The following is a 22,467-nucleotide window of genomic DNA, read 5'->3' as shown; positions in this document are numbered from 1 at the left end:
TGATGGACACCTAGACTGGTTCCATAGTTTAGCTATTGTGAATTGTTCTACTATAAACATGGTATGCATTGTCACTATAGTATGATGACTTTACTTCTTCAGGGTAAATACCAAGGAGTGGTATAGCTGTGTCATATGGTGGTTCCATGCCTTATCTTTTGAACTTCCATGCTGATTTCCATAGCGGTTGTACTAATTTACAATCCCTAAACAGTGTAAAAGTGTTCCTTTTTCTCCATATCCTTACCAACATTTTATTCTTGTTTGTATTCTTGATGACTGCCGTTCTGCCTGGAGTGAGATGAAATTTACCACTGATGATTTTGAAAGCCCATTATTCATACTAAAATTATTGGTTTGTAAGCTAAGAAAGAACTTTCCCTCCTCCCCTATTTATTTATTTGTTTTAAAAATCAGAGTTAGGATTCATGGATTTGTATTTTATTTAAGGTCTATAATTCCATTATTTATTTTGATGTTCCAGTTCCCCCAAGTTTGTCCAGTGGTGCTCACGTCAAGCAGGCTCTTGTGTCCTTTCAACTTATTCCCATATGATTCTTTGAATGCTTCCTGACTTTTTGGCACAGTAAGATATTCCAAGATCATCTTGGAATTTTCCTGACCCAGCCCCAGAATAAACCATTTCTCCAAGGAGTCCTGGTTTCTTTCAGTAGACAATGATATTTTAAAATCATCTGGGAATTAACTGTGCTCATAGCTTGTCATTGCTTCTAGTCTTGTTCAGCAGATAGAGCAAGGAAATATATGTATGTGTATTTCTATATCATCTGCTTTTTCTACCTGTATTTAAAGTCACTGAATTCACAATGAAACATGTAATTACAATTCAGTACAACAGAATGCATTTTAGTCTTCCCTCTACAAGTATATAACTCCTTTACCCAACAGTGAAGAATCTACCTATCATTATCCTCTACTTTTTTTTTTCATTTTCCAAGCTTAGAAAATGAATAAGGGTGTTTCCAAATTGCTAACACATACCATTGCAAAAATACAAACATCCTTCATAATATTCAACATTTATTACACTTTTTTATATAAAATTTATATGCATTGACATGTGTAAATCTAGTGATCACAATTCAAATTGACAAATATGTCCATCTTTATTACCCATATCTCTATAATGAAAACAAAGTTGTTCAGCCATCTGAAAATGTCCCTTCTTTCAGTCAACACTGATGGCCAGTTTTCTGATTTTACTTATTTATTTTTAGTACAGATTAGTTTTCTTGGTCAAGTTTTTAACAAGTAATTTTTTATATCCAGATGGTTTTTGGAAAAAAAAAACCCAAATCTTAAAATGTTATAATTTCTCCTTGATGGATATTGACCCATAGCATATTACTTTTTAGTTAAATTAGTGTATGTAATAAATCCTTGAACCACAATTAAATGCAGACTGTTCCCATGGCCTATTCTCCTCATATGACTGCACCAGATTCTTCTTTCATCCTAATTATCTGGTTTACTGGGTTTCAGATGACTACCTTTCAGTTCCTCAACTATACCAAGCTCTTTTTTACTGCAGGGACTTTACACTTGCTGTTCACTGAACTAGAATACATTTTCCTTTCTTTTCATTTGCCTGATTTTTTGTGAGAGCTCACCTGTGATTATCCTACCTGAAGTTTCTCATCACTTTTCCTCTCTGCCATCTCTCCTGGTTTATTTCTGTATAACTCTCATTGCTCTTCTAAATTACTGACTTACTTGGGTGTTTATTATCTCATGAGATATAAGGTACCTTATCTACATAGTCTTTGTTGTTTCCTCAGCACCTAGAATAATGACTGTGTGTATATGTAGGGACAATACCTATTTGTGGAACAAATGAATGATAACTTAGCTTGATTTTCTTCATGATTGGCCTTCTATAGATTCTGGAATCTTGAAGAACAAAATCTTTTCCTTTCACAAATTCTTAATGAATATAAATCAACATTATTTTACTTTTCCTTTCTTTTATACTTTTTACTTTGTTTAGTTTTCCAATGAGTAAATATACAACACTGTTGTCTAACTGTAATATGTTTACATGTACAAAATGTATGTTTAACTGATTTTTGACAAAAATTATTCAGCAAAAATATTTTCATTTTGAAATTCTAGAAATATTAAACATTGACATTTTAGTGAACACAAGTAAATGCCTAGAGTCACAAGAGAATGCTGCTATCTCTTTTCAAAAGTGGGCTTTTAAAATTAAAAAAAAAAAATTTGCTGGAGATTGAACTCACAGCCTTACTCATACTAAGCACCTATCTACCACTAAGCTATATCCCCGGCCCCCAAAGGTGGATTTGTTTTAAACCAGACCAAAGTTTACTTTACCTGGAGGATTGCTCAGTACTGCCTCTGCATGAAAATGAAACTGGAGTTCTGTCTGTTGTGTAACGTAAATACCAGAGAATGTGCCTTTTGGGACAGGAGTTAGAGATGCTGGAAGATACCCCTCTGTTCTTTGACAGAACACAGCTGCTCAGAGCTAGAAATAAGCCTTTGAGTTTAGCTTTGTGTTTATCTCCTTGTTGTTCAATGACTTTGGAGTAGAGAGAGTCATAATTCATAATTATACTTTATTTTAGCTATGGAACATATATGTAATCATGGCATGAAAATGCGTAAATATTCAAATAAAATATATAAAGTTGTTTGTCCCAGGATTTTCACTTATTTGCTAATCTAAAAATTCCAGGACAGACTTTGATGGTTATTTGATAGTTTCCTAGATGGAACCTCGCGTTAAGAAATGTAATAGTTATACTCACTTAGTTCATTTTTTTGTATAGGAATAGGAACATAGGGTCTGTAAGAAGAGGCAGCATGCATTCTGTCTGTGTGTTTGTTTCTAAGGAGCATAGCAGCCACTGACCATGAACCAACAGATGCCAGGAAATCCTTCCCATGTTTTGATGAGCCCAACAAAAAAGCAACTTACACCATATCCATCATCCACCTCAAAGAATATGGTGCACTTTCAAATATGCCCATGGAGGTGAGTATTTCCTAATGTTCTGTTTATGCAGATGGCCTGTGTATAATATCAGCTAAAATACCTGATTTGCTATGGAAAAGAACTCATTAAATTCTAGAACTAAATGAACACTAATTGTTTATTTAGAAGATTGAGACTACATTTTAACAGTCTCTTTTGCTTTGAGTTCTAGAAGTCGCAATCCAGTAATAAAGTCACTTTGTTGTTTCTGTGCAGGACAGAAAACAATAGACACCCATTGGCTGGAGCTTTCCTTAACTCACAAAATCCCCTAATCATGATGAATTCATTACAAACTAATGAAATTACAGACTTAGAATATTCCAGGGCCTTTTCAGTAGTTTTACTTTTCAGCTGAATATGAACTCAGTTTTTAAAAATAGATAAAACTACTGTGAAAAATACTTCCTTAAGTACTGTGTTGTAGAAGCCAACTCCAGGGAAGACCATGCTCATAGATTTTTCTGGAGCACAGGAAGTGTTTGTCAAATGTTGAATAAATAACAGGCTACACTAATTTCTGCCTGTGTAATCATTAATTAACAGAAGACTCTTCCTCTGTTGTTTTTCCTCATGTCTATAATGGGTAATGTAGTTAACTAGAACATCATTACCTCTAAGTTGAAGTTCATCATACTTTATATGTTTGACATGTAAAAGTGTAGATCTCATCTTCAGGTATAATTATCATTTATTTATTACTAGAAGGACATTGAAGCTGAAATTATACATCCTATCTTTCTGATTCCCTGCTTGAAATGTCACACTGAAATTCTTCTCTTTTGATAATAAAATATTCCTTGAAAAGGCAAAAACAAAACAAAAATGTCAGAGGGTTAAAATGTAAACTCTCGTCATCCAACCATGCCTCAGTGTAAATTAGTTTCTAAACTTGATTTCTTCTGGTATCAGGCACATGAGAAATTAAGTTTTGGTTGGAGAAGAAAGAGGAAAGAATAAAGTTAAAGTGTGTCACATTGACCCAGAAGATCGGTTCAGGGTACAGTGCCGTCAGAATGTCTGGGCATGAATGAAGGAAGTGAAGGTGGGGAAAGAAAGCAACCTTACCAGTTTCGCTCCCGGTCTCCCCACATTACCTGCTCACATTTTCCATTTCACAGAGTCATACTTCTGCACCTTCTTCTGGATCCAGGTAATAGGATTGGAAAAAGGAGAATTTTCAGGTCATTAGAAGATCAAAACTAATACTATTTGTCTTTCATTGTGGAGTAACTACCTAACTGGAGCCCCAACACTTTTATATAAGGACATACACATAACATCAATCATGTATCAATTTTAGTTCAGCCTCCCTCATTTAATGTCTTGTTAAAGTTTCCCACTTAGAGAGTAGCAACAAGAGGAAGTGGAAACATTTAAACATGGTGCCAAGAATTGAGAAAGTTTTGGATGCATGATTGACAGGGAGGGACAGTAGAGCTGGTGTGGGGAAAACACAAAACAAAACAAAACAAAACAAAAATACCCCAGACAGATGAGTAGTCGTGTCAAGCTCTGGAATGCTTCTCTCTGTCCATGGTAACCAAGGCACTGCCTTAAGTGGCCTTACCTTGGGTCTTCCCTGTGGATGATTAGATGTGGCAAAGAGAAGCCACTGTTCTTTTATTCCTGATAGAAGGTTTCCTCTGCTGCATGCTCTCAAGTCAGAAAATATTTACTAAGTTCTTTCTCCCTGAAAATGTTAAACACTAGCCTATTCTTCATTAACAGATCACAGCATGCCCTAAAATATTATGGTGAGGAAAGTATGTTTACTGTAGCAAGATAAACTCACATCCAATTGACATCATAGTCAAAATTTTATTTTTCCCTGAAAAACCCAGTACTGCATATAATTCAGTCACTCTTTCACGATACTTAAAATACTGTGGATTTTCCTTAAGTCTTTTCAACATCACCACAAAAATTTTTACTTCTGAGCTTTGACAGAGGACTTCCAACTAGAGAGAAGAGTTGGGGCCACCATTTGTTTGTCTTGATAAATTGATCTCTTGATAAATAAAAAAATTGTCCTTTGTATTCTATAGAAAGAAGAGTCAGTAGATGATAAATGGATGAGAACAACTTTTCAGAAGTCTGTCCCCATGAGCACTTACCTGGTGTGCTTTGCTGTACATCAATTTACCTCCATAACGAAAATGTCAAAGAGTGGAAAACCTGTGAGTTCCATTATATTTTAAATATATACCACCTGTGAATTTGTAATTACTTTTCTATATTTTTGAATAGTTGTTTGTTAGTTTTCTGCATACTAAACCAGAAAAGCCCATCAGACATCAGGGTCTGTTAGCTTGAAAATATATCAAGTAATATAGAAAAATGTTAGCTGAAAGGCCACAGACAAAAGTAAACAAACAGGAGAGACACAAATATGCATGGCCTTGAATTTTTTTAAGGGAAAATTCACAATGGACCAAAAGCTGGATCCCAAGTACACCAGCATGAATGTATTTAAATATCTGGGCATATTCAACTTAATAAAATGACTGGGTACCACTGGGTGAGGTCCCAGGAAGAGAGACACCAAAGAGGCAGAGAGAGATGGGAGAGAGTCAAATGTCTTTCAAGTAACCAAGCACTGAGAAGTTATATGTAGAAATGGAGCCATTTCTACATGTGTGACTTAAAGTAGGATAGCAAAGCTACAAACACACTTTTTCAAAGTGTGAGAAAATGTAAACAATTTATTTTTTTTAATGTGGGTACTTAATTCAATAATTTCATTTTGAAAAAATCAAATACTTTTACCCATTTTTTTTCATTTTAGAGGCCCCCATTTTGCTTATGCTCTGAACACTTACTTCCTCTATAAAGCAAGTTAATCCAACTTTGTGCCATCTGTTTTATATGTGTATATGAACTTACGAAAGTATTTGCAGTATTATTTAATAAGGAAGGACTCACTACCCCCATTATACAGATGGGAAAACTGAGACTTGATGAGTTTAAATAATTTGTTCATGATGTGACTGGCAAGTGGCAGAGACTCAAATTCCATTGTTTCCCTGATGAGCCTTCTGAGATGTGATGTTCTGAAAGTATCTTACCTTTTCACCAGTTGTTGGAAGAGAAGAGATACGTCCTTTATTTCCCATGAAATTAGCTACTGGGGAAGTTTAGCTTTATTTTGGGCTAGGAGGATGGACATTGACATATGGTGAACCTGGGTTTCCAATAGCGCTACCTATACTGTATCCACATTATAGTGAGCAGGGAACATCCAAAGACCTTTCAAAAGGGCTCCATATCATGATAACTTACCATCTTTGTTTTTTTCCTGGCCACATATGTTGCTTTTATGTGACTTTCAGTCATGGTGAAGGGCACTACCAGTGGCAATCAGATAATGTTAGATACGAAAAAAAAATTGGCATCAGAAAGAGGAAGTTGTTTTTTTCTAGATTGAACTGAATGCAGTCAATACACTCCTCTTGTTAGAGACAGAATTGAGTACATCCATCAAGCTTTTTTTTTCTTTCAGTCTCATTGCAAACATGTAAAACATGTAATTTTGTCTGAAGGTGCTTTCCTCATAACCCACAATTCAATGGCATTGCTGCCTTTTATGCTGTGCAGATGTTTCCCATACCAATTTTTTAAAAATTACAATTACTTCTAGGCAGGTTTTTCTATTTTGGGTAGAAACACGGAGCCAAAGTAGAAAAGGGAACAATTCTACTAATCATAATTTTATGAATAAGAACAATGCAATCAGCCAATCAGCAGAGGATATGATACTTAAAGTTCTTTTCTTTTTTTTCTTTCTATTTCTACTTTTTTTTAAATTTTATTTTTACGGACTGCATTTTGATTCATTGTACACAAATGGGGTACAACTTTTCATTTCTGTGGTTGTCAATGATGTAGATTCATTCACACCTTTTTATAATCATATATGTACATAGGGGTAATGATGATTTCCACTGTATTGGAAAAAAATACAGTAGATCATCAATAAAGCATTTATATTGCACATACCATGCAGGCGTCACTGCACCATGCCAAACATAATGGGCTGGGTTCAAAAGAATATACAACATGCTCTCTGCTCTCAAAGATCTACAGTACAGTTTGGGACACAAAATTAACTACATAAAGTATTTATGGGCCTTACAGATTAAAGTTATTTTCTAATAGTGACATTGAACTTGAATTTCCAATATCACTCTGAGCAAGGACATTTCCTTGTGAGGTAGCTCTACTAGTTGAGCTTTCAATCTCATAGGTCATTTGAACCTGTACCACTCAGTTAGCTGGGTTCTAAGGATGGATTTCGCATGAAGGATTTAGAGTGACATAATGGAAAATACAATTTGGCAAAAGATCCCCAAAAGTCCTGTAAGTAGTAAATATTCCTTAAACGATTCTATGAAAAGTGAGAGCATAGCATTCTGTCTTAAATCAGTGAAGCTTTTCATCATTTGGATGGGGAACAACGATAATATGGTCGTAATATATTACTTTCTGATCATTTATTTAATAAGAGAGTAACAGAAGCCAAACTCCCTTTTGAAACTTCCCAGATGCTCTTAGTCAGAATTCCAAGAAAGTAAAATGTAGAACTGAAGTCAGTACGTGCCCCTTGTCTGGTAGGTGCCCTTAACCTTGCCCTCTCTTCTACCCCCATCACCACCCCCCTTTTTATTCAGTGCTGGGGGTCAAAAACAGGGCCTCATGCATGCTAGGCAAGTGCTCTCATTGAAACACATTTTCAGTCTTCCACCCCTTCTAACCAAAGACAGGCAACCAGAATTTTCTCCCCTGCAAAAATCTGTAGGACTGTGACCTTCAAAAGTTGAACAAAACTCCAAGGGAGAAGTTCCAAGTATATAGTGTGAATGTTAGTGCTTCACAGTAAATTCCTCTTCCTCGACCTTTGGGAGATTCTCCCCTGGCTCTCTACCACTTGCTCTAAATTAAAATCTAATAGTCGACATCCCAGAACAAAATACTACCAATCTTATTTCCCACTTCAGAGAGAATTACAGGAAAATCAACCTACTTAAATCTACTGAAATGTAACATCAGAGGAAACCACACCAGGTTCATAGACCTACATTTTTAGAGCTGAACAGACAACCTAAGACACACAAGTATATGAAAGCAAGTAATATAAAAGAGAAAGTCTGGGGCAAATAGAAACACAGTAGAAGTAAATTGCAGTAATGGGAGAAACAAAAGATAATTTTTAAAAAGCTATAATAATTAGCCTATAACCTTTAATTAATTAGTATGCTTAAAGATGCAAGAAGATATGATCATCTTAAAAAAGACAAAAAGTGATGAGAAAACAATCAGAAATAGTAATTAGAGTTTAAAAACATGATTCTTAAAACATGACCTTGGCCCCACCCCTGCCTTTGCCAGGAACTTGGTACTGATCAATTCATTCCAAAACCACAGCCTAAGAAACTCATAACTTCATTCCTGCCCACTGCTTTGTATCTTTATTGACTCCATACTGATGTTCACATTGTTGTAGTCCTGATATGTCTGGTGAGGTTCCCATTTTTATACCTTATCAATCATTTCTGAATGTTAGGAGCAGAGGGGGTTCATCAAAGCATTAATTTTTACTATATCATCTTGACCTGAAGTCCATACATTACATTTTCTGTTTAAAAAATAAGTTTTAAAAAGTTAAAAATGTAGCTGGATAATTGCTGTGTACACCATTTTTATTTTATTTTATTTATTTGGTACAGGGATTGAACCCAGGGGTACTTAACCACCGAGCAACATCCCCAGCCCTTTTTTATATTTTATTTAGAGATAGGATCTCACTAACTTGCTTAGGGTCTCCCTAAGTTGCGGAGGCTGACTTTAAATTGTGATCCTCCTACCTTGGCCTCCAGAGCCACTATTACAGGCATGTACCACCACACCCAGCATGATCACCATTTTTAATAAAAATTATATGAATCAAAGCACCATCCTTATCTACACAGCTTCTTACAGTATTGTTCTTGTATATTAAACTCTTGTTATTCAAAATTAGATTATACTATGCTTAGGTATGTGAACCCTTCTGACAAAGGTCTATATTCCTTCTATTGTAGTTTGAAGGGAGCATAGCAGGTATTGTGGAACTATGCTTTCTATAGAAAATATCTTTGTTGCTCATGAGAAAGATTGATTTTGAAAGTAAACTTTTGATTCTGCCTATTTTCTTTTTGAAAAACTAGTTTCATTACATTTTGATTAAATCCTGAAAAAAATAGAGTAACTTGAATAAGTACTTAGCTTATAACAATTAAGGTCAGTCACTGATGGAAGGATTTTTTTTTAAACAAATCTATTATCAAGAATTTTACTCCTGTGGTCTTTTTCAGGTTTTATTGATTGGGTAAGGGTTTCAAAGTAAGTGAAATCATTGAATTCTATCCCCCCAAAACAAACAAACCAACCTTAAACTGCACAAAGTATAAAAAGACTCTATGACTCTTTAGTTACACGAACTAACCCTTCAATTATAGACAAACAATGTGATCCTGTTGTTCTTTCAGGAGTCATATCATGGGAGAAAACAAACATATTATTAACTTGATATTTCATCTCACAGTGTCCAAATTGGTTTTCTTTTTCAAATGGGTTTCAAATCCAGAACAATGTGGGCTTAAGTATATTTTTATGATTTTTTAAATTGTAGGTTTAATATACATATAGCATAGAAAGCTTGAAAGAAAATCAGGAAAAAAAAAAAAGAAAAATTCCTCATGTTTCCACATATAAAATCATTTTGAGTCATTTGGTTTATGATGCCTTCTCAGGTATATTTGATCTATAGTAACTTTTCCAGAAATACATTTTCAAATCTGATTCAGGACAAGTTAAACAGCAAGGATGATTCTACTCCTGAGTAGCAACAAGTTCTAATTTGGCCCTGCATTTCCTTGGGGAATTTGGCCCATGTCTTTTTTAAGGAGGGATGTGTGAAAGGAGCAATGACCTCATAGGAGATATTTCCACTCTAGTCAAATATTTCTCAGCTTTTATGAGCAGAGGAGGAAGGTGGGAAGAGAATGTTGGTTGGAATTATTTTCTATATAATTAGGTTTCTACTGTAACCATATTAACTCAGTAGATTATATTGTGCTTTCTTCCCCCCCAAAAGCCTTCCAGGATGATTCCTGAATACTTGTACCTAGAATTTCGTCCATGAGTGAATCCTTTCTTCTTGCTTACGTCTTCTTGCTTGTTTCCATTTTAATTTACAGTATGACTGGATTAGAAAGATTAGTTGAGGGCTAACAGTATTGCAGTCCATGAATTTTTTAAAAGACTTTATTTTTCAGGATGGTTTTAAATTTTATGCCATTGATTTTAATTTATGTATTTCCCTACACAGAAAAAGTCTTATTAGAAAAAATTTATTGTTTTGATACTCAAATATACTTTTAAATTTCCTTTGAGCAGGGTATGGTGGCACATGCCTATAATCCCAGTGGCTTGGGAGGCTGAGGTCAGAGGATTGCAAGTTCAATGCCAGCCTCAGCAACTTAGGGAGGCCTTAAGCAACTTAGCAAAACCCTGTCTCAAAATAAAAAAAAGTAAAAAGGGATGGGGATGTTGCTCAGTGGTTAGGTGCCCCTGGTTTCACTCCCTGGTAATGATGATGATGATGATGATGATAATAATAATAGTAAATAAAACTTTCTATGAAATAATTTTAGATTTACAATGAATTGCAAAGATATAACAGATTTATACACTTAATTTCTTGTGATCCTAACATCTTATATAACATTTATTATACATTCATCAAAAGTAAGAAATTAATATTTGTACATTAAGTAGACAACAGCTCCTATATGGATTTCATCAATTTTCCCACTGTTGTGCTATGAGGCAACAGATGATAAATCCACATAGAATTTAGTCATGGTGTCTCCTTAATTTCCTCCAATCTATGACATTTTCTGTCTTTCCTTGGTTTATGACCTTGACACTTTTTGATTTTTTTGGTACCAGAGATTGAACCCAGGGGAGCTTACCCACTGAGCTACATCCCCAACCTCCCCCATTGTTTTTTTGAGACAGGTTCTCACTAAGTTGTTCAGGTTGGCCTTGAACTTGTCATCCTCCTTCTTCAACCTCCTGCGTCACTGGGATTATAGGCATGAGCTGCCATGCCACTTTTTTTTTTTTTTTTTTGGTACAAGGGATTGAACCCAGGGGTGCTTAACCACTGAGCCACATCCCCAGCCTTTTTTTTTATTTTTTATTTTGAGACAGGATCTCACTGAGTTGCTTAGGGCCTCCCTAAGTTGCTAAGACTGGCTTTGAACTCACGATCCTCCTGCCTCAGCCTCTGGAGCCACTGGGATTATAGGCGTGCACAGACTTCAGTCTTCAAAACTTTTTTTTTAATTGATCATAACCTCAAGAATTTATTGTCTTCATAATAAAACAAAAGATGAGGCTGAGGATAGGATTGTATGGCCCTTTCTCTTCTTATCTTCTCCCAGGTCAGGATGCTGCATCTCTCATTGGCCAGTGTCCTCTCATGACTTTCCCTTCTCACACTGTGTGGCTATATGAAGTTGGTGCTGGTCTCCTTCCTACAGGAGTCCAGGGACATGTTTAGGAATGTTCACCAAGTTTGTAGGAGCACTATGAACACAAAAAGTAATCCTGACACTTTTGAAAAGTTCTGGTCAAGTATTTTGTAGAAAGTCTCAATTTGGGTTTCTGCAATGTTTTCTCAAGATTAGAGAAGGGTTTTGGATTTGGGAGAATACCTCAGAGGTGAGGGATCATTTATAAGGGATCATTTATATTACATTGATTCAGAGAGTATAGGAGATCAGCACTTCATTTTGGTGATGCTATCCAGTCATTTTCTCCACTGTAATTCACTATTCTTCTCTTCCATACTCCATTTGTTAGAAGCAATCACTAAGTAGAGTCTACATCTAAGTGAGTTATGTTCCACTTTCCGGAGGGAAGAGTAACAAAATTTATGGGTAATGTTATAAACACCACAGTGACTAATAAATATCTAGAGGGAAGTAATTAAAGGCTATGTGAACATCCTATTATTCTAAAGTTTTGACCTCTCTCTGAAGCATTCATCAGTAGATCTTGTCAGTTTCAATTACTCTTATGGTATTCTAATGGAGATTTTCTGTTGCTCTCTGAGCTATTTTTGACATAGGTTCATTATGTTATTTTAAAAAGATATCTTTCCTTGTAACTTTGCCAAGCTTTCAGAATGAGTTTGATATCACATTTTAATTATTTTAAATTAACTTCTTTACTATGATGGTTATTTTAAATTAAGGATTATTCATCTTCCTTGAATGAATTTGTTTAATTTAGGAAGCCAGAGAAGATTGCTAATGATTTTTATTCCTTTTTTAAATTTGCAAAAATATAAAACAAATTAATGAGAATAATAGAAAATCATTTGAAGAAAGTTAGGTTTTCTGAATGTTCATTTTTGGTTTTTAAAAATTCAACTGCAATAATAATCATCAACTGTCCAATTACTTGTTTGGACTTAAACAGAAAGTGAGCTGCCAGTTAATGATTTGTGAAACTTAAGTGACCACACTGTGTTCTTAAATTCTAATAGTACATCCTCAGAGCTAATATCTAAGCTGAACATATTTTGAACCTGCACAGTGGGGAAGGGGGAGGCCTTAGTTGCCCAAACTTCAAGCCAACGTTTTCATATTTATACCCATTTATCTGCGGGTAAGGGGCAACCCCAAATCTGGGAAGAATGCATCACATTGAAAAAGCAAAACATGAAGAAAAAAAAAAAAAAAAAAAAAGAGCTGGTATACTGGGCTATCATTGTTCTTTTCACCCCTCTCCTCTGTTTCCCTGCCTACTGCTAGGATAACAAGAACATAAACTTACAAATATCAACATATAGAAGTCATGTTCAGTTATTACTACCAACTATGTGCCTTAAATATGCATTTATAGAAATAGAAACAACATGGATTCTTTTTCTCATCCCTGTGACCTCAGGATTGATAGTGACACAGAGGATTCTTTCATTTAGATTATTTATAAGTCTTTATTGAGCTCCTACTATGTGCACAGGAAGATGCTAACCCATGAAGGGAGTGAAAAATGCTAAGATATCTGTCCTTCAATTGAGGGTGAACCAGGTGGCCACCACTGCTCAGTGCCACCCAGGTGTGTTTCCAGGTCTTGCCTTGTGGCGTCAACTATCTGAGTGCCAAGAAACTGACCTTGTTTTAGAGGTCCTGGGACATTTAAAGTAGCCTGTGTGTCTGGAGCAGTTCAGAGGAGAGCCTGCAAAGGTGAACAGTGCTATTCCTGCTGAATGATCAGCAGTCGTTAAATCAGGCTGTTAGAGATAGGCAGGGTGGCCATGTATTTATCATCTGTGAAATATAAATAATAGAGGAGGTGTTATTAATTATGCTGGGACAAAAGGTATAGACAGATAAGCAACAGACTTAGATTATTGGACATTCCTGGGCAAACTTGAATACTAATTCACCCTTATCGGAAGATGATCAATAGAGATAGACAAAAACAATAAAGACAGGGTAACTTTCATCTAGTCTTTTAAAACAGTATAATCTCAATGTCTCTCCATTCTCTCTCCAATCTGTGATTACAGCAAAAACTCTGGTTTGGTTTTTCCTGGCTTTCAGCTTTTATTGCTAAAAACCTTTCCAAACAAGGTTCTTGCAAATCAAAAAGTTTTGGCTTCCATATTTATTGTGTGGGCACCAAGAACCTTTTTTGGATGTCCAAAAGGTAAGTTTTGCCTTTTCACCCTCCATTCTGTGACCTTGCTGTTGGCAATGTGGATTCCATGTGAGATCACTCCCATACAAGGAAGTGCAGACGAGAACATCACAGAGGCCAATAATTCAGTGCGTTATCTTTAGTGATACTTCCACTGTTTATGGACATATAGACACATATAGACATTATGTGTCTAGTGCTGTGTTTGTAGTGCCTTATATAATCCTTGCAATATCTCTATGACATTGTTATCTCTGTTTTGCAGCTAGAAGAGTTAGATTTCAGTCTGATGAGTTGAGAGGAAGGCAGTGTGATATAGAAAAATGAACCTTGGTCTGAATTCTAGTGTCCACATGCCTTGGACTTCATTTTCCCCATGAGTACAATGAGGAAGTTTATTTTATTTATTTATTTATTTGTTTGGTACCAGGGATTAAACCCAGGGGTGCTTAAACACTGAGTCACATCCCCAGACCTTTTATTTTTTTATTTTGAGGAGGGTCTCACTACATTGCTTAAGGCATCTCTAAGTTGCTGAAGCTGCTTTAAACTTGTGATCCTCCTGTCTCACCCTCCCAAGGCACTGGGATTAACCACGTGCACCACCGAACTTGAGAAGAATTGCAGTTTTTAATCTCCTTCCCCTAAACATTTAAAGAGAGGTTTATAATAAATATCTAAATCCCTTATGGTCAGTTGTGTGTCGGAATTCATGTTTTTGGACTTATATAAAGTAATATGTTCAAATATTGTGTATTATTGTGTCACTGAAGTGGCATCTGGGGCAGTACCTTATAAGCACACAGGGATGTTTCTGCCTAGTTTTTAATAGCACAAAAATCTGAGGATTATTAAAAATAAGTTCTCCTAGGGAAAGACAATAGAGTGAATTGGACATGACTTTCCTACGTTCATATATGAATACCTGAACACTATAATGCCACAAAAATGAGAATTTATACTCTATGTATGCATGATATGTCAAAATACATTCTACTGTCATGTATAACTAAAAAGAACAAATAAAATTTTAAAAAATACTCCTGTCAGTTCAGATAAGATGATACCACCATACTAATTTGATTGAAGACATCAAAAGAGCTCTGGGTTTTAAAATCATGGGTAAATAACTGTGAACCTATGAAAGAACTAAGGTAAAGTGAGCACTGGTGATATAAAATATTATGTTCTATTATCTTTAATAGGACCAGATTTAATAGGACCAGATTCATAGAATTGATGTGTAGCATGAAAGAGACATTGCATGGGAAATGCTTTTCACCGTACCTAAAAAAATTTAGGTGTAAATAAGACTAGTAAGAAGTCATAATAGTTCCATTGCTAAGCCTTATACTTGATTTTGGTTGCAGAGACATAAATAATCATTGACTGTAAAGATGGCACATGGTCTCATTACACTGTTCTAAGAAAGGTTGACCTGATGGATCTCATCAAGTCTAGCAAAGGGACATATAAAGGGAGTGACAGCATTCAACGAGGATTCAGTCAGGACTCATGTCCCATCTCTGAGTTGCTGGACACATTTTAATGAATATTAAGAACTCTAAAAACCTACTTTATAATAAGTTGCAATATGATAAAGGAAAAGCACGACAGTAATGGTAAAGCCTCCCAAAGAAGAATCAACTGAATGTAGACTTTAGAAAGCCCAGACTTTCAGCACTGACATTCATCCAACAGATTCAGTGTTTTGAGATACAGCGAGTAATTTCTGGTGGAGGTATATCCAGGTAGTATAATTTGCTTAGGGAACTTACTCTTTTTTAAAAATTCAATTTATGCATAAAAGTTAGGTCCTTAAAGCCTTATAAACTTACATTTATCTATGAAGTTTACAAACCTTATGTTTATATTTATATATAAAATTTGCAAACTTTATATTTAAACTTTTATAAAGTTCTTAAATATTGAAGGCATGTGAACTAGAAAGATTCAATTATTATTGAAATGTGATGACAATTCAGAGGTAGTTTACTGTACTTTGTCCTGAACAGAATGCTAAGACTTAGCAGATGATAGAGAGTGAACCATCTTCACCAAGGGCCAGAAGGACAGGGAGATGTGGATGGAGCTTATGTTGAAGACAAGGTCAGAGAGCAGGAAAAGCACACGGAGGGGGAGCAAAAGTGTGGACAGAGGAGGGCAGATGCTTTCTAAATTCCCAAATCCAGAATCACAGAGGTTCTATAGTTAAGTTCACACACACACACACACACACACACACACACACACACACACACACACTATTTGGGAGCTTCAAATGACAGACAATGTTGGCTCATTACAAAATTAATAGGCCATATCTATATAACCTGTGATTGTGCAACTCAGTTGATCAAACAGTGATCATAAAGTATGATCTATAGCTTTGCTTTGAAGGGTCATAGATCACAGATAATCTGCAGACTGTCTTGGCTGTAAAGATAGAACATTCTTCTGTGGGGCAGGGTTTCTCAGAAACAGAAGAAAAAGGAACTGCTTTGATTTGGATTGACTCTACATTGATACCTCATTTCTGCTGCTGTCACCATCAATACAAAGAAATATGGAGGAAGAAAAAGTAGATTTATTGTTTCAGAAGCATATTGCTTCAAAGGAGCCCATGTACCAGCATGGGAAATGAGGAAATGTGAGCTCTAAGAACACATGGGGTCTCTCTCCTCCCACTGCTTTGCCTATGACAGGAAGCCTCACAGTTGCCTGTCCCTTCTCTTTCTCAGCCCTTTTGAACTCCCCATCATGTGCACAGCACAGAAGCACATAGTGTGTGGACAGTGGTGGAATGAATCAAGAGGACCTGCTACCTACTTATGTGTTTAATGCCAGAGAATAAATATGGCAGAAAATCTGAAAAAGTTTGATCACACTGATTGATTCACAGAGGAAAGATTCTGAGACTCTCAGGGACAATGGCAATCCTGTGTGAGCACATTGGTTTTAGTTTCATATGGTCAGTTTCCTTGTTACCTTTGCTCCATTCAGTGAACACCAACTGGATCCTTAGTTTCATATAACTGCTTGGAAAATTCATGTCACTACTCACCAAAAGGACAGAAGGGCAGGGAGAAAAATGGGTTATTTCATCATTTTTGTCAAGTTAAAAAAAAAAAAAAAAACCTAGGTGTCCTTCAACAGATGAATGGATAAAAAAATGTGATACACACACACACGATGAAATATTACTCAGCTAAAGAAGAATGAAATCATGGAATTTTCTGGTAAATGAATGGAGTTGGAGAATATCTTGCTAAAGTAAAATAAGCCAAACCCCAAAAACCAAAGGTCGAATGTTTTTTCTGATATGTGGAAGCTAATTCGCAATAGGGTGGGGGGTTAGGGAAGAAGAGAGTTACTTTAAATTAGGTAGAGAAAGTGAAGGGAGGGGAAGGGATATGGGGGTAGGAAGGACAGTAGAGTGAAACAAACATTATTACCTCATGTACTGTATGATTGCATAACCGATGTGATCCTACAATATGTATAACCAGAAAAATGAGAAATTATACTCCATTTATGTATGATTTATTAAAATGCATAAATGCATTCTACTGTCATGTATAACTAATTAGAACAAATTAAAAAAAAAAAAACAAGGAATGTTGAGATGAACATTGAATTAGTTGTGTTGTCCTTGGAGGTGAAGATGAGCATATATTTATTTTTCCAAATAAAGGAAGAATGTCACCTGGTGCATGTGAGAGTTGTGAGTCAGTGCTGATAATTTAAGGGATGCCTTTTCAGAATTTGTCCTTTATATTATTGGATCTTTCCACTGTTCTTCACTGCTGGGAAAAGATGGCTAATGATGTGTGCTGACATGAATGGCAAAACCAGCAATGCTCTATAAATAGTAAAAGAAAAGAGTAGGCATGATTTCTTTTATTTTTTAAATTCTTTTGCTAAATCTTGAGTCATCTGGTCTGGTTAGGTCAATGGTCTTGAACTTACTAAATGTATCTTTTGCTTTCCCTGAGGATTTTTGATCAGGTCTTGGGGTTAGCATGCATATTTCACTTGAATTTCTCACAAACTTTCAACCAACTCTAGCTTTCTGAAGCACCTTTTTCTTTTTTGCATACTGAGAAGTGCTGAACACCTGTGATATTCTTGTAGCTAAACCTAGTGTCTGGGAACCACATCTACTTGCATAACATTAAGTTTAAGAGAATTGTTGATTTTTTTAAATGATACAAATTTAGAATTGGGGGGAAATATGCTTGGTTTGACTGGCAAATTATGTCATGGCAGTAAGAAATAATATCCTAGCAACTTACAGAGTTGATGTAGCTTATGAAGATGACTTTCAGGAAATTTTGGATCATTATATTTTAGACTCTGGGAGTAGAATAATTGAAATAAAGGAAAGATGATCTAGAAAAGCAGGATAGCATAGCACAAGCAGAAACATGTATTCAAGGGCTCATTAGATGAGAATAAAAATCACATGAATTCATTTCCTCAAAGACAAACAGCACACATGCAGAGAAAAGCAGAGACAGAAGACAGATGAGTGGGTGGGTTGAGGGATAAATAGATGCATAAAATCTAAGAAGAAAATATATTTATAGATAGAAAAAGTAGTAACATCTTTTAATGTCTGAACACTGTGCCAGCCAATCATTGCATCTTTTTTTTTTTTTTTTTTTTTTTTTGGTACCAGGTAACCACTGAGCCACATCCCTAACCCCTTTTGTATTTTATTTAGAGACAGGATCTCCCTGAGCTGTTTAGGGCCTCCTTAAGTTGCTGAGTCTGGCTTTGAACTCCCAATCCTCATACTTCAGCCTGCAGAGCCACTGGGGTTGTAGTTGTGTGCCACCGGCTTGTCATGTCTTACACTATTTCTAGTCACTAAAGTCGCTCAGTGAGTGATGTGATTTTGTGAACCTTTTACCAGGTGAAGTGATTTGTCCACAATCACACATCCAGTATAAAACAGAACTGGGGTTCAAATTTGATTTATCTGACTCCAAAGCCCTTCTTCTTTTGACTATATTACATGTTATAGTTTGTGTTTTATCAAATGCATGATTTTCACTGAATTTTTTTTGTGTTTTATTAGCTCACTGTTTACGTCCAGCCAGAGCAAAAGCACACAGCTGACTATGCTGCGAACATAACTAAAGTTGTATTTGATTATTTTGAAGAATACTTTGCTATCAATTATTCTCTTCCTAAATTAGGTGAGTATTATTTTTTTCTATTGTTAATATTGCCCTTGTTTTCACCTGAGTTGATTTATTGCATCTAGTTAACTGCCATCCCTAAGTCTTTCTTATAGACATATCATATGTGTGTTACGCTTACGAGATGTTGAGAGGTCCATTCTGGATTCTTCTAAGAATAATGTATATATTGTGTCCTGATCTATGTACAGTGTTTTATTCCCAAACAAAAATGAAAGTATATGCACCCAGCTGCAGAGCTTATTAATGATGGAGCAGAAACAACAACCCAGATCAGCTAATTTAAACAAATGGTGCCCATCCCAATAGCATACATGCCTTCCCATCATCTGTGAGTTGGAAAAGAAAAGGAATGAATGATGTCGCAAGAGTCCCATGTGCTTCCAATCTCCCCATTGTTGTGCAAGATTAATTCTAGATTCTCCAGCAGTTAAAATGAAATGCTGGTTCTCCTTCCAGAAACACTTTTTTTTTTTCTGATATGGAGGGAGGCATGTTTTCCTTTTAAAACAAAAGTAGGACCGTAATCAGAATAGTGTGGTTGTTACATTTCTATAAATAGCAGAAATACCTTATTAGTAAATGTGAATGGTATTGGCAGAACTTTAAATGTAGGACCATAGAGATGTTTGTCGTGATGAGATGAAAGCAGTAGAACAACCAACCAACAATTGCCTTCTTTGCTCCTCTGTCTGCCCTTCCTTTAATAAATTATCAACACAAAACAACTCAAATGCCAAATTCCCTACATGAGAACAACTGTGACTGAGCAAGTTCATATTTTCTTTTCAATGGAAGCAGTTCCCATTTGTTTTTATTGCTTAACAGTGATTAGAGGAGACAGAAAAGCAAATTTTCATCCAAATCAGAAGAATAATTAATAAAATATGAAGCATCTGAATTCAAAGGATTTTTCCCCCTTTATCTTACATGTACTGCTCAGAGTAACCTGGGAAGTGGGACTCTCATGAATTTCTCTGGCTCTTCTCCTTTCTTCCTCCCTCTCTCCTGCTCCCTGTTCATGCTCTTTTATGAACATTTTTAACCCTTTCATAATGAACTGTGTCACAAACTCTTTAGAAATAAGTTCTACATTCATTACACTCCCAAAGTTAAATGTACTGGTGTTATTTAATTATAATTCCAATACTCACCAGACATGACATTACAAAAACATTTTTATTCAGTGATTAGGGGCAAATTATGATTCACAACATTATGAAAGATATCAGCCCTTCATAGAGATACTTCTGCATCCCAGGGATATTCTTATGACAAAACAATCAAAACTAAAAGTAAAGAAAACTACTACTGTATCTTGACCTCCACTTAAGATATATTGCTTTTATGAAAAGCTTTATGCTTTAGGAATCTTTATTTTAACCAGAAATAAAGGACTTTTCTTTGTTTTTTTTTTTTAAGGATCTTTTTATTGGTGCATCATAGTTGTACATAAGAGTGAGATTCATTGTTCCATATCTGCACATGTATGCAATATAACAAGAAAGGGCTTTTCTTATATATTAAATAAAAATGCAATTTATTTCCACTTTTGTGCCTCATCAAAATTCTATGTAATAAAAAAATTACATGCTGACTATGGTTCATTAACTGGGGAAACTGTATTTTCCACTAATCAACTGTACATTTTCTATTTGGGGATTTAGCCTAGAACTGCTCAACGCTGTCTCCTCCTGTCAGGTATTATGTCTATTATCAGCTTCAGCAAACATAAAGAATAGAAACTCTTCACAAAATCCAATACTTTAGACCTGGAAGGGAAGGAAGAGAGAATATAATCAATTTCATGATTCTCCATCTTATTTAATACATATAAGTAGATGGTAAGCTATTAGATTGGTGGAGAATCTGATGGACCTCAAACTGTGTAGAACTACAGGAGAAAGGAAGCTTCGTATTCTCTAATATTCTGTATCCTATCTCTGTGCACTTAGCAGTTCTTTATTTCTTAGTCCTGAATTGAAGACTCTCTTCTCTTGCTCTTTACAGCTTATCCCCAAAACAGATACTTTTCATAAACTAAATGAAAATCATGGGGGAAAAAAACTGATATAAATGAAGTATGTACAGAGAGTAATAAAAGACATAAAATTGTAGAGGCCTTGAAAAAAGAAGTCATGAATATCCTTCTTTTTAGAAAAAAAAAAAGAAAGACACATGGATGTCTGGAGCCAAAAGGAAGAGCCTCATGGAAATTTTAAGAGCAAAATGTTTGCACAAATGATAACTGTTTTTCACTCTAAGAAATTATTTTTAGACTTTTACAAAACATTCATCCAAAGAACTTAATTTGGTTAGAAATGCTATGAACAAATGGAAAGTATGTATTTCTCACTGGACTCTTTCTTTTTCCAAAGATAAAATTGCTATTCCAGATTTTGGCACTGGTGCCATGGAGAACTGGGGACTTGTCACTTACAGAGAAACAAACCTGCTTTACGACCCTGAGGAATCAGCCTCATCCAACCAACAAAGGGTGGCCACTGTGATTGCCCATGAACTTGTGCATCAGGTGTGCATAGAATATTGGCATTGAGTCAACTTGCTTTTGAAACAGACTTAAGATCATAGGAATAATTCAAATTATCTATGACTTAGCAAATAAAAAATAGCTTACTCAGAAAATCCTACATGAAAATCATTCTTCGTGCTAATACGTTATTTAACCATGAAGAAACTTTAAAACAATCGTTTTGCCTTTAGTAAATACAGAGTCCTTCCTATAACTTTATATATTCTCTCTCAGTAATATCCAAATAAAAGTAATAAGGAGGATTTAATATCATTTAAAAATTGAGATAAATAAAGCAGGAAATGAAGTGCTTGCCACTTCTCTGTTACAGTGTCAAAATTTAGATGAATAAATAAATGTTTTGAAATTTTCTAGACTCCTCTACCATAGGAATAAGAATTGAACTCTATCTTTGATGCTTATCATTTCAGTGGTTTGGAAATATTGTGACCATGGACTGGTGGGAAGACTTGTGGCTAAATGAAGGATTTGCTTCTTTCTTTGAATTCCTGGGAGTAGACCATGCAGAAAAAGAGTGGCAAATGGTGAGCCCTGAGCACATGCATCCTAGATTTTTTATTTTAGTCATATGAAGCGAAATAATGGGCCAGTGTCAGGGATAAAGGGCAGTATGAATTGGGAAATCCAATGTGGAGCAAGTTGACTTCTAGTCCTATCCCTGGTCCCTACAAGGCAACTGACCACCACAATCTGGAGATATCCTTGAGAGAGTCACTTAATAACACATGTTGAGGCAGAAAAAAAAAAAAAAAAAAGGCAACTAGCATAAAAAACGCCAAACCCTGTGTTCAAGAAATTTCTATGTGCTAACCTTTTGAAACATGTCTGTCTTAGTTTGTAAACTATTTACCCTAGGCAGGTTGCTCTAATAGTGTAGTGAAGAGATAAAAGAATAAACTTAATAGTTAGCTACAAGTTCAAATCCTGTA

The 22,467-nt window shown here is 35.5% G+C and overlaps 1 protein-coding gene across 1 annotated transcript in view; it reads left to right on the top strand.

The window, feature by feature from the left end:
- Positions 1–22,467, top strand: part of ENPEP (glutamyl aminopeptidase) — an 80,024-nt gene that overhangs the window by 9,570 nt on the left and 47,987 nt on the right. Inside the window, exons 2-6 of the mRNA XM_079154512.1 lie at positions 2,878–3,019; positions 5,068–5,199; positions 18,861–18,981; positions 21,363–21,517; positions 21,949–22,062. Of these exons, the coding sequence (XP_079010638.1) occupies positions 2,878–3,019; positions 5,068–5,199; positions 18,861–18,981; positions 21,363–21,517; positions 21,949–22,062 (664 nt within the window). The remainder of the gene's footprint in view (positions 1–2,877; positions 3,020–5,067; positions 5,200–18,860; positions 18,982–21,362; positions 21,518–21,948; positions 22,063–22,467) is intronic.

The sequence above is a fragment of the Sciurus vulgaris genome (assembly GCF_902686455.1).
Source record: "Sciurus vulgaris genome assembly, chromosome: 9".
Classification (NCBI taxonomy): Eukaryota; Metazoa; Chordata; class Mammalia; order Rodentia; family Sciuridae; genus Sciurus; species Sciurus vulgaris.
The sequence above is the reverse complement of the archived record's forward strand: the minus strand, read 5'-3'. Positions and strand labels throughout refer to the sequence as shown.